Source organism: Muscardinus avellanarius (assembly GCF_963383645.1).
Source record: "Muscardinus avellanarius genome assembly, chromosome: 15".
Lineage (NCBI taxonomy): Eukaryota > Metazoa > Chordata > Mammalia > Rodentia > Gliridae > Muscardinus > Muscardinus avellanarius.
In genome coordinates, this window is record NC_137801.1 from 50297948 (window position 1) to 50311115 (window position 13168).

A 13168-nucleotide genomic window follows, 5' to 3' on the forward strand; every position below is an offset into this window, starting at 1 on the left:
TGGCTTCTTTATTCTTTCATTTCTTTTGTTTAGTATTAGAGTGATACATTATCTTTTCATCAGTTTTTTTTTTTTTGTGTGTGTGTGTGTGTGTGTGTGTGGTACTGGGGGTGGAACCAAGATGCTTTCTACCTCTGGGCTATACTCCCAGACCTATTTTTGGAAACAGGGTCTCACTAAGATACTGAGAGCCTCACTAAGTAGCTGAGGCTGGCTTCGAACCTGTGTGATTCTCCTGTCTCAGCCTCCCAAGTGTGGGGATTACAAGCGTGAGCCACCACGCCTGGCTCTCATCAGGTTTTTTTGTATTTGGCATATAGATGAGTCTTGTTTTTGTCTAATATTTATTTATTTGATACTGGAGATTGAACCCAGGAGCATCTACTTCTGGGTTATACCCCCAGCCCTATTTTCTTATTCTTTATTTTGAAACAGGGTCTCACTAAATTGCAGAAGGACTCACTAAGTAGCTGGGGCTGGCTGCGAACCTGAGATCTGATTCTCCTGTCTCAGCCTCCCAAGAATTGGGATTACAAGCATGTGCCATCATGCCTGGCTTGTCTAATTTTTCAATCTTTACTTTTTAACAGGAATGTTCTAAACTTTTACATTTATTGTGATTACTGATAAATATATGTAAATATATAAATATATACTCTTAAACTTCTCTAGTGGTGCTAGAAATTGAACCAGGACCTTGCACATGCTAGGCAAGTGCCCTGCCACTGAGCTACCCAGCCATATGGTCTGGTTTAAAACTGCCCTATTACTGTTTATTCTTAATTTGTCTATTCTGTACTTTGTTCCCTATTTTCTTCTTCTTAGTTCTTTCCGGTACTGAGCATTTAACCCAGGGGCATTTTACCTCTAAGCTAAACCCCAAGTCCTATTTTTTAATTCTTTCTTTATTTTTTGCAGTACTGGAGATTGAACCCAGACGATCCTGCCTCCAAGCTACACTCCAGCCCTATTTTTTCTTTATTTAGAAACAGGGTCTCACTAAGTTACCTAGAGCTTCATTAAGTAGCTGAGGCTGGCCACGAACCTGCAATACTCCTGTCTTTGCCTCCTAAGTACTGGGATTACAAGTATGTGCCACCACATCTGGCTTCTTTATTCTTTCATTCTTATTTATTTATTTATTTATTTATTTATTTATTTAATTTGCAGTGCTGGGGATGGAACCCAGGAGCATTACCTCTGAGCTACACCCGCAGATTTCTTTTTTCTTTCTTTTTTTTTTTTTTTTTTTTGGCGCTGGGGATGGAACCCAGAGGGTTTCAACTTTTGGGCTACAGTCCCGGGCCTATTTTGCATTTTATGTGTAAACAGGGTCTCACTAAGTTGCCGAGAACCTCATTAAGTAGCTGAGGCTGGCTTCGAACCTGCACAATCCTCCTGTCTCAGCTTCCCAAGTGCTGGGATTACAAGTGTGTACCACCACACCCGGCTGCAGCCCTATTTTTTTATTCTTTATTATGAAACAGGGTCTAAGTTGCAGAGAGCCTTACTAAATAGCTTAGGCAGGCTGTGAACCTGTGATTCTCCTGTGTCAGCCTCCCAAGTACTGAGATTACAGTAAATGTGTGCCACCACACCTAGCTTTTTATTCTTCTTTTTTTTTTTTTTGTGGTACTGGGGATGGAACCCAAGGACATTCTACCTCCAAACTATACCCCCAGCCCTATTTTTTATTCTTTATTTTGAAACAGAATCTCACTAAGTTGAGGAGGGCTTCACAAGTCCTTGAGGCTGGCAGTAAGCCGGTGATCCTCCTGTCTCAGTCTTCCAAGTACTGGGACTACAGAAGTGCACTACCATGCCCAACTTCTTCTTTACTGTGTGTGTGTGTGTGTGTGTGGTGGTGGTGGTGGTACTGGGGTGGAACCCAGAGGCTTTCTACCTCCGGGCTATACTCCCAGACCTATTTTATATTTTATTTGGAAACAGGGTCTCACTAAGTTGCTGAGAGCCTCACTAAGTAGCTGAGGCTGGCTTCGAACCTGTGTGATCCTCCTGTCTCAGCCTCCCAAGCATGGGGATTATAAGCGTGCGCCACGACGCCCGGCCCCAACTTCTTAATTTTGAAATAGGGTCTAAATAATTTGAAGGCTTCACAAGCTGCTGAGGCTGGCTGAGAACCTGCAATCCTCCTGTCTCAGCCTCCCAAGTACTGGGATTACAAGTGTGTACCACCACACCCAGCTCCTATTTCTTCTTTTTCTTTTTTTCTTTTTTTTTTTTTGGTGGTACTGGGGTTCCTGGAAGCCCTTCTACCTCGGGGTTACACTCCCAGACCTATTTTTTTATATTTTTATTTGGAAACAGGGTCTCCTAAGCCAGTGCGACTGACTTCGAACCTGCGCGATCCTCCTGTCTCTGCCTCCCAAGCGCGGGGATTAGAAGCATGCACCACCACACCCGGCTTCTGTCTTCTTTTAAACGTATTTTTATGATTCCATTTTATCTTCTTTTTCATCTGTAACTTTCAGACTCTGTCTTCAAGTGGTATGTTTCTTCATGTATAGTATTAAAAGCTGAGAACACTTTATGTCACTAGGTAATATTGCTTAAAAGAAAAATTACCCCTGATTGGTAAACTGTATTTGAACTTTAACTCAATTTAAATAACTTTAAATATGTAACAGACATTAAGATTCAGCATATTAAACATACTTCATAGTCTCTTTATTAATTTTGAATTTGATAATTCCTGAAAATTTTGAATCAATGGGTTTTAGGTTACTTTCCAATGACATTTAACAGACTTAAAAATATAGAAGAAAGTATTATAAATTCTATTCAAAATTATTATGGCCACCATTAAATTAAATTCAGAGTTTGTAAGCTATAAAGCATATCATTACTACATACTGGCCTAATAAAGTTTGGTTCATAAACTACAGAGCTCTAACCAAGTCATTAAATTTATCTAAAAGGGCCTCATGTAAGAAGAAATAAAGTTTCTAATCATTTTATTATTATGTGGAAGCTAGGGAGTAATTAGGATACCAGAAGGACTTCAGATAATGGAGGAGAATATACATATGTAAGAATAACAATGTCAATCTTAATACACTTACATAGGGGAGAAGGGAGTGGGAAGGGAACTGGAGAAAAGCTCACCAAGTGCTGTGGTGTATATATGTCACCATTACTAGGTGTGATGTGAGATTATAATGCACCAATAGAAGTATAAAACATAAAGTATGCCAGGCATGGTGGCGCATGCTTGTAATCCCTGCACCTGAGAGGCAGAGACAGGAGGATCACACAGGTTCAAAGCCAGCTGTGCTGACTTAAGAGACCCTGTTTCAAAAAAAAAAAAAAAAATAGGTGTGGGAGTGTAGCTCGGAGGTAGAAGGGTTTCCAGGAACCCCAGTACCACCCAAACACACACACACACACACACACACACACACACACACACCACATAAAGTAAAAAATACACGTAGAATGAAAAAGTAAAAAAAAGACTGAACTTTTCTGGGCTCAGTAACTCTGCTATTTTTATTATTATTATTATTATTATTATTATTATTATTATTATTATTATTATTATTATTATTATTACTGGGGGTACTGGAGATTAAACCCATGGACATTCTGCCTCTGAACTTTACCCCTAGCCCCATTTTATTTTTCACTTTGAAACAGTCTCACTAAGTCAGGAGTCTTGCTAAGTTAACAAAGGCTGGCTGGGAACCTGTGATCTTCCTGTCTCAGCTTTCCAAGTACTAGGATTACAGGCGTGTGCTACCATACCCAACTGGGTTCTGGAACGGTTTTCATTGGTATGTGCACTACAGAGACCTAAATCTATGCCTCTGTCTCTGGAATGGCAAAAGGTAATGACTGCTATGAAGCATAAGGTCTCAAAGCCAGAACAGCCCCTACACACACCTAGTGTGACCCTCATATTGTGCCCAAATGATTACCTGGTGAGAAGATGGCTCTTAATCAACTATGCGAAGAAGGAAACCTGATATTTCCCTACTATCAATCTATATTTCCTACAATCTTCTGAACAGAATCATTCTAAATGGTGTCTCCAGTAATCTTGTCAGTCAAAATGTTTAGTTAACTTTAAGACCATTCCTTGTGTAATGCAGACAGGGAAGATATAAAGGAATAAACCAGAACAAAACTCTACCATTTACCACCTACTAACCCTATGAAACAGACAAATCCCTTATATTTCAATATACTTACTTAGAAAAAGCAGATTGTGTTTACTTCACTAAGTAATTTCAAATAAGAAAACACATGTAAAGAAGAACTCATATTTATGAAGAATTCAGAAGTTTTCTCATACCATACATACAGTTTACGTCTACATAATATCCTCATAATTGTATCTCTGCCTATCAAAATTTTATCTGGATTCTCAATAAAAAAAGAACACCAGAGTAAAGTGCCAGCATCATACTTAAAGTTTCCTCAATGATATAAGCATGTTTTTTCCTCATCCCACCCATAGGATTCTGATGTTCCCAAATTCATAAGGGACATACATGAAATAGGACTAAATAAATTATAGCAGACCCATATAACAAAGATCTGTTTAAGAATGCTCTAAAATTTATGAAAAGAAAATAGACTAAATAATTATATATTTTTGTCCAAATATTAAAATTATTTCCAAAAAGATAACTTACTGTTTTAAGTTCTTGGCGCAGCTGCTGGTTATAATTTGTGGATTCTTCTAATCGAGCTTCTAAAGCAGCAATTTTTTCTTCTTTTATTTCAAGAGACTTCTTAAGAGTAGATTCTAATTTTGATTCCAAAAGTTTGTACCTACTATCCAAGTACAAAAGTAATATAGTTCACCACTGGAAAAAATTATTATTTTTTCTTTTGAGGGTCTGGGGATGGAACCCAGGGGCATTCAACCTCTGAGCTACACCCCTGCCCTTTTTTTTATTCTTTATCTTGAAACAGGGTCTCACTAATTTACAGAGGGCCTCACTAAGTAGCTGAGTCTGTCCGTGAACCGTGATCCTCTGGTCTCAGCCTCCCAAATGCTGGGATTACAAGCATGTGCCACCATGCCTGGCTAGAGAAAATTATTTTTAAAGATAATTTATGACCACAAATATTTTACCTTATTGGCGATATTGGGGATTGAATCTAGAAACATTCTACCTCTGAGCTACATCCCGGCCCTATTATTATTATTCTATCTATCTATCTACCTTGAAACAAGATCTCACTAAATTGCTGAGACTGTCCTCAAACCTGCAATCCTCCTGCCTCAGCCTCTCAATGACTAGGTTATGGGCATCCCACCATGCCCACTACTTTCACGTTTTTATACAAATACTCTGTTCGTCACAGAATGCCCTTCCTACTGTTTCTATCTTGAAAACTTGTCATTTTTTCAAGGTTCAGCTGAAACATTATCATTTCTTTGATGCTTGATGATTAGTAGGTAGTAATTCACTCAAAACTGGCTACTTGTATGAATTTAGGTTTGAGAAGAGGTGCCAATCAAAAGAGAGGACCCATTTATATGTGGATTCATAACTTTATACCAGAGTCAATTAGGGCAATTACAAGATTTAGTCTATATTTTCTTTTGGCAAGAAAATGCAGTACAGTTGGCGTGGTGGTGCACGCTTGTAATCCCAGCATTTGGGAGGCTGAGACAGGAGGGTCACGGTTCAAGGGCAGCCTCAGCTACTACTTAGTAAGGCCCTTTGTAACTCAGTGAAACCCTGTTTCAAAATAAGGAATAAAAAATAGGCCTGGGGATGTAGCTTGGAGGTAGAATGCCCCTGGGTTCCATCTCCAGTTTAAAAAGAAAAGAAAATGCAGTACAGTGTCTTATACATAGCAGGTAATTTATTTGAATAAAAAAAAGTGATCCACATTCACTCTGTACTAAAAAAGCCATCTAAACTGGCAAATTTTTTTTATCTATAGTATAAGGTCAATACAGTAAAATACCTATTGTATTATCATATGGTAATATAATATGGTTGTCTGACTTAAATTGACAGAATAAATGGCTAAAATTATCTCTCCTTGTTATTTCTTTTTCTTTTCTTTTTTTTTTTTTTTTGGTGGTACTAGGGTGGAACCCAGAGGCTTTCTACCTCCGGGCTATATACTCCCAGACCTTTTCTATATTTTATTTGGAAACAGGGTCTCACTAACTTGCTGAGGCTGGTTTCGAACCCATGCGATCCTCCTGTCTCAGCCTTCCAAGCGCGGGGATTACAAGCGTGTGCCACCACGCTGGCTTCTCCTTGTTATTTCAAAACTAGCCTTTGAGAGCATTAATCTATTCTACTTTAAATATGTTCAAAACTGCCAGACGTGGTAGCACACACTTGTAATCCCTGTGCTTGGGAGGCTGAGATAGGAGGATCACACAGGTTCAAAGCCAGCCTCCGCTACTTAGTGAGGATCTCAGCAACTTAGTGAGACTCTGTTTCCAAAATAAAAAAAAATAATAAAAAAAATATATATATATAATAGGACTGGGAGTATAGCCCAGAGGTAGAAAGCATCTGGGTTCCACCCTCAGTACCACAAAAAAAAAAAAAGAAAGAAAGAAAGAAAGAAAGAAAGCTCAAAACTACATTAAAGCAAATCCCACATAGTATTTTTTGTAATGTGTACACATTATATATAGAATTATATATTCTTATATACATAAGACCCCATTTAGAATTACTAGAAACTACATTTAGGATGATTCTGTATATTTTTGTATATAGAATATAAATAGTAGAACAGTAAATAGGGAGATATTAAATATAACTGCAAGAGTTCCAATAAATTAAAATTTAGCCTACATAAAACAATATTCCTGGTGATGAGTATCTAGCTCAGTGGTAGAGTGCTTGCCTAGCATGCTAAGGCTCTGGGTTTGACCCTCACATACTACAAAAAACATTTTTTTAACACCATAAAATTTCTATTCTAGCTGAAATTACATAGCCCACTGATACTAAATGACAGACTATTTGAAAATCAAATGAACCCTAGTTGGTAAAGTGTAATTAGCATGGGAAAGAGTTTCCTTAAATCTATATTGATAATTTTTAAAATTAAAGGGTATATAAGGTCATTTCTTATCCTAATTTTTAAGCTGTTGTTTCCATATCACTTTCACATATTAACTGTTTTTCAGTATATTTTCCTTTGGTTCATTCTTTTCCTCTTTCTTTCTTTCTTTCTTTCTTTCTTTCTTTCTTTCTTTCTTTCTTTCTTTCCTTCTTCAGTACTGGGCATTGAATCCGGGGAATTCTACCTCTGAGCTATAATCACATCTCTATTCTTTATTCTTTATTTTCAAACAGGGTCTCACTAAATGGCAGAGGGTTTCACTAAGGAGCTGAGTCTAGCTGCAAACCTGTGTTCCTCCTGTCTCAGCCTCCCAAGTACTAGGATTACAAGTGTGCGCCACCATGCACAGCTCTTCCATTTCTTTTTAAGTCCATATTTTGGCAAACAAAATAATTGAGATAGGGTTAAAAAAATGGAGGGGCTAGGCATGGTGGTACAGGCTTGTAATCTCAGTATTGGAAATTGAGAAAGGAGGACCACAAGTTCAAGATGAGTCTCAGCAACTTAGTGAGATTCTGTTTCAAAATAAAATCTGAAATAAAGTTGTCTAGTTCATAGGTAGAGGCCCCTAGATTCAATCCCCAGCACAAAAACAAAAACACCTCAAAACAAAACAATAGAAGTATCCAAACATAGGCTTCAAATGAAAAACAACTTGCTTAATTGACAGTGTATTTCCTGAGAGGAAGGTTTGTTGCTGATTGGGGGGGGGGGTATGGGGATGGAACTGGAGGCATTCTACCTCCGAGCTATACCCCAAGCCCTATTTTTTTTATCCTTTATTATTTTGAAACAGGGTCTCACTGAGTTACAAAGGGCCTCACTAAGTAGCTGAAGCTGTCCACAAACCACAATCCTCCTGTCTCAACCTCCCAAATGCTGGGATTACAAGTGTGTGCCACAACGCCTGGCTGTTGTTGATTTTTTATTTTATTTTCATAAGCAATTACAGCCCCCAAATTTCTGCTAACTGGGTGGCATCTTGTTTTTTTTTTTTTTTTTTTTTTTTTGCAGTACTGGGGATGGAATCCAAGGGAATTCTCCTTCTGATCTACACCCCCATCCCTATTTTTTATTCATTACTTTGAAACAAAGTCTCACTAAGTTGCAAAGGTCCTAAGTAGCTGAGGCTGTCAGCAAATGAGATCCTCCTGTCTCTGCCTCCCAAATGCTGAGATTACAAGTGTGTGCCAGCCCAGCTTGTCATTATATTTATATAAAAATGCCCAGCTTGGCCGGGCGTGGTGGCGCACGCTTGTAATCCCAATGCTTGGGAGGCGGAGACAGGAGGATTGTACAGGTTCGAAGCCAGCCTTTCTGGCTTAAGAGACCCTGTTTCCAAATAAAAATATAAAATAGGTCTGGGAGTGTAGCCCAGAGGTAGAAGGGTTTCCAGGAACCCCAGTTCCCCCCCCCCACACACACAAAAATTGCCCAGCTTGTCATATATTTATTTAACATGTTAGTTTTTTTTCTTAGAGATATTAAATTGTTTCTATTTTTTTCTTACAGAACTTTATCTAAGGGAACAAAGGAATCAGGAACAAGGTGAAATATATTTTTGTAGCTAGTACTGAAGGGAATTAATGTTTGAGTAATATAATAATAATTCCAAATATTTCCTAAAGATATTTAAAACTTACTCACCTGTCATCAGTACTTTGCTCATCATGTAAGAGTCGCTCTTTATTTAATCCTATCTTCTCAAGCTCATGAGTTAATTTTTCAAGGTCATTGTTCATTTGTTGAGTCTTCAATTTTTCACTCACCAAATCCTTATTTCAAAAGGAATGCATAATTCACTTAATTGTCAAGAACATAAACATTTAAGAAAGCCAGCCAAGATCCTAATTATTGTTATCCAGGTATACATAAAATTTGAACCAAAAAAAAATGAAAGGTTACTGAATCTTTTTTTTTTATCATTAAAGAATAGTTAAGTAACAATTATACAGTTGAAAGAATTTCCCCTTAATGTTCTAATATTTCTTATCCTAATGTTTAAAACTAAAAGAGGAAAAATCAAATCATATATCCCCGATTTAACCTTTAATTATGGGCCACCACTTTATTGAATATTTCTTTCTATAAATGTATATTGAATACAATACTCCTCCACTAGTACAAGACCTGTTCCCCTGGTATAAGAAGTCTCAGATATTGATCTGAAGACTAGGAGATAATCTTAGAAATTTAGGCACAAGGAATATTGTTCCTATCTGTAAGACTATTAAACAACAGAATGGAAAAAATGAAAAGTCCCTCTTTAGCAGAAAGGCAGACTGCACAATGCTATTTTCTGCAATAAAGCTAAGATACTTCTTAACTGAACTTAAAGGGTTATCTCATATCGTATTGTATAGAGATGGGAGGGAAGCCAAAGGTGCTATCTTCTGATTACACCAACCATGTTTCACAGGACATATTGTCAAACTTATTCTTTTAAATTTCAGAATTATTCTCAATACATACATCCAAGCAACAATTAGTTGTTAATTATTCACTTTTACATTGAACTTGATTTGTAGTCTCTGGCTTCTGAAAATTCACAGGGCTTTTGAAGCCTAAAAGATCTGAGTATGAATTAGAAATTTAACTCTGCCATTTATTAGTTGGGTGATCCTGACTAAGTTACTAAATTTGAACTTTTTTTTCTTCAAGTATCACAATGTTTACTGATGGGTACAAGTATATAAAATCAGGTCATGAACATGACTTGATAAAATACACTTAATTTCAATATTATAATAAGAGCGACCAATTCAAATTCTCACCATTTGTTTCACATCCACAATAACCATGTCAAAGGCGTTACCAATCTCTCAAAATTCATCAGTTTTGTGCAAGAAAACCATGTTTTTTTTAAAAGACTTGTGCACTTGCCCAAACTATTTTCTAATATAAAAAATGAAGACAATATCTAAAAGAATTGGTTGTAAAAGTTATATAAACACATGTACAACTGATATATTAATCCTTAGCCACACATAATACTCAACAAATAGTAGCTATCATGCTTCCTACTATACTTAGTATTACTTTGAAATCAAAGTCCAAAATTACAATCTAATAAATCAGATATCCCAAAGGAAACTCATTACTACAAATCTTAAAAAAATAAAATTTATATGTACTTTTAAAAGTAGAAGATTTAGAGCAGGGCATGGTGGCGTATGATTGTCATTCTAGTACTTGGGAGGCTAAGACGGAAAGATGGAGGTTTGTAGACAGCCTCAGCTACTTAGTGAGCCCTCTGCAACTCAGTGAGACCCTGTTTCAAAATAAAGAATGAGCTGGGCATGGTGGCGCACGCTTGTAATCCCCACGCTTGGGAGGCGGAGACAGGAGGATCGCGCAGGTTCGAAGCCAGCCGCGCTGGCATAAGAGACCCTGTTTCAAAAATATAAAATAGGTCTGGGAGTGTAGCCTGGAAGTAGAAGGGCTTCCAGGAACCCCAGTACCACCAAAAAAAAAAAAAAAAAAAAAATTTAAACATATGGCTGGGGGGTGTGGCTCAGAGGTAGAATGCCCCTGGGTTCCATCCCCAATACCACAAAACAAAAAAGGTCCGGGGGTGGGGGGGTGGGGTGGGATTTAGGATTCAAATTCTAAAAGATGATGCAAATTACTATTGGAGGTCCAATAAATCTTTTTATAATTTTTTTTTTTTTTTTGCAGTACTGAGGATGGAACCCAAGGGCATTGTACCTCCGAGCTACACCCCCAGCCCTATTGTTTTTAGTTTTTTCTTTTTGAAACAGGGTCTCACTGAGTTGCGAAGGGCCGCACTAAGTAGCTGAGGTTGGCCATGAACTGTGATCATCCGGTCTCAGCCTCCCGAATGCCGGGATTACAAGCATGCGCCACGATACCAAGATCAATAAATCTTAAAAGAAACCTTGGGTTAAAAAAAAAATTTGCCTTAATATATTTACCTCGCGTAATGTTACTAAAGTTTTTATATCAATAGTTGCTCTTTTCACAAGTTCTTTATTTTCTTTCTCTAATTCTTTTAGACGAACACTAGATTCTTTATAAATACCAATTTCTTTGAAAAGAGTTTTGTTTTCTTTTTCCAAATTTCCAATTTTCACATTATTTTCTTCTAATGTGGTGTCTTTTATTTCTGCTTGTTGTCGGAGTCTCTTATTTTCCTTCTCCAATTGTTTCTTATCCTTTTCTAGTTGAGATGTCTCCTGCTCTAATGATTTATTTTCTTTTTCCAGCTGTTCTAGTCTTTTGCTAGATATTTTCAATTCTTCTAGGTTTTTTTGCAATGTTTGATTTTCCATCTCTAAGTCTTGTAGTTCGCTCTCTAACTGTTGAATTTTTTTATTGCTATTTTCTAGAGCTTTCTGCAGCCTTTGATTTTCTGTATCTAATCCCTGGTAGCTAACTTCCAAGCGTTCTGTTTTCTTGAAAGATGCTTTCATGAGCTCCAAAGTCTTTTTAAGTTGCTCTTTTTCACTTTCCAGTTCTTTGTTTTCCAGCTGTAATTGAGCCATTTTCATGCTAGCACACTTCAAAGATTCCACATTCCTTCGTAGTTCTAGGTTTTCCTCATCAAGTTGAGAGTTCTCTTTTTCTAGGGATTCTAACTGAAAAGTGAGGTTTTTAAAGCTATCCAATGTTTTTTTTAATTTTCTATTTTCTCTTTCTAGTTCTGAATTTTCTTGTTCTAAGGACTCAATTTTATCACAAGTAATTTTTAAATTAGTTATCTTTTTCTGTAACAATTCATTTTCTTTTTCAAGACGATGCAACTCATTTTCAAGTTCCTCTGCTCGGTCTCCTTTTTCTTTATAATGTTCCAGTTCTTTTCTAATTTGCCTTTTTTCAAATTCAATCTTGCTCAGTTTGCTACTTGTTTCTTTGATAGATTCATGGAGAATTTTATTTTCTTTTTCAATATCTTTCACCCTTGCTTCGGCACTTATCTGAGAGCGCTGCCTTAAGGAAGACACTGTTTGATTAAGATGTTCATTTTCCTGTTCCAATATTTTAACCTAATTAAAAATACAGGAGAAAATATAAAACCATAATGAACAAGAATTAAGTATTTTGAATTACATCACTTTTACATTTCAAAACAAAGACTATAAATGACTCCACAATGTATGTCTTGCTTTTAATTCTAACAAATATTTCAAACTTTAGTTAAAAGTCTTAGATTCAAATATAAATATATAAAAAAAACAAATATAAATATACATGAATGAAATAGCATGTGCATACCTCTTTAAAGACTTAGAAGTTTTACTTTCATTTAATGATTTTTGCAATGCCTGGTCCTCAGTAAATATGGGCACACTATGTGCATATATGTATATGTATACACACATATACTCATGTATCCATATGTGCATTATATATATACACATGTATATATGAATACATGAATGTGTATATATTCCTAAAAATAATTCTAACTAGGAAATACCTAAATAATGAAATCAACTGGCACATTTGATAATAAATTCATCCAATTTATGGGATGGCATAATATGAGTCTCAAAATTTAGTGTTAAATAATACTGAGAAGCTTGTAAAAATACAAATTTATGCTGGGTGTGGCGGCACTCGCCTATAATCCCAGTACTTGGGAGTCTGAGACAGGAGAATCACAGGTTTCGAGGCTCAGCACTTGGCAAGACTCTCAACAACCTGTTTCAAAAAAAAATTTTTGGAGAGCAGCCAGGCGTGGTGGTACACACTTGTAATTACAGTAGTTGGGAGGCTGAGACAGGAGGACTACAGGTTCTCAGCCAGCCTCAGCAAATAGTGAGACCCTGATTAACCTAGTGAGACTCTGTTCAAAAATAAAAATAAAAGCCAGGCATGGTGGCGCACACTTATAATCACAGTACTTGGGAGACTGAGACTGGAGGATCACAGGTTCATGGCCAGCCTCAGCTACTTAGGGAGGCCCTCTGTAACTTAGTGGGACCCTATTTCAAAACTTAATAAGGCTGAGGGTGTAGCTCTGAGGTGAGAGACAGAGACAAAGAGACAGAGAAAGACAGGAAGGACAGACACAGAAGCACACACACCCAGAAAATTCAAAATAGCAAGCCACTCAATCTATCCAGTT

The 13168-nt window shown here is 37.0% G+C and overlaps 1 protein-coding gene across 5 annotated transcripts in view; it reads right to left on the minus strand.

Moving 5' to 3' along the window:
• Positions 1 to 13168, minus strand: part of CCDC88A (coiled-coil domain containing 88A) — a gene marked incomplete at both ends in the record, with an annotated part of 155010 nt that overhangs the window by 53182 nt on the left and 88660 nt on the right. For 3 of the 5 annotated variants that reach the window (XM_080712083.1, XM_080712081.1, XM_080712080.1), the window contains 3 exons: positions 4659 to 4800; positions 8725 to 8852; positions 11013 to 12083. In XM_080712083.1, the coding sequence (XP_080568209.1) occupies positions 4659 to 4800; positions 8725 to 8852; positions 11013 to 12083 (1341 nt within the window). The remainder of the gene's footprint in view (positions 1 to 4658; positions 4801 to 8724; positions 8853 to 11012; positions 12084 to 13168) is intronic. The other 2 variants (XM_080712084.1, XM_080712082.1) reach the window with 1 other exon arrangement.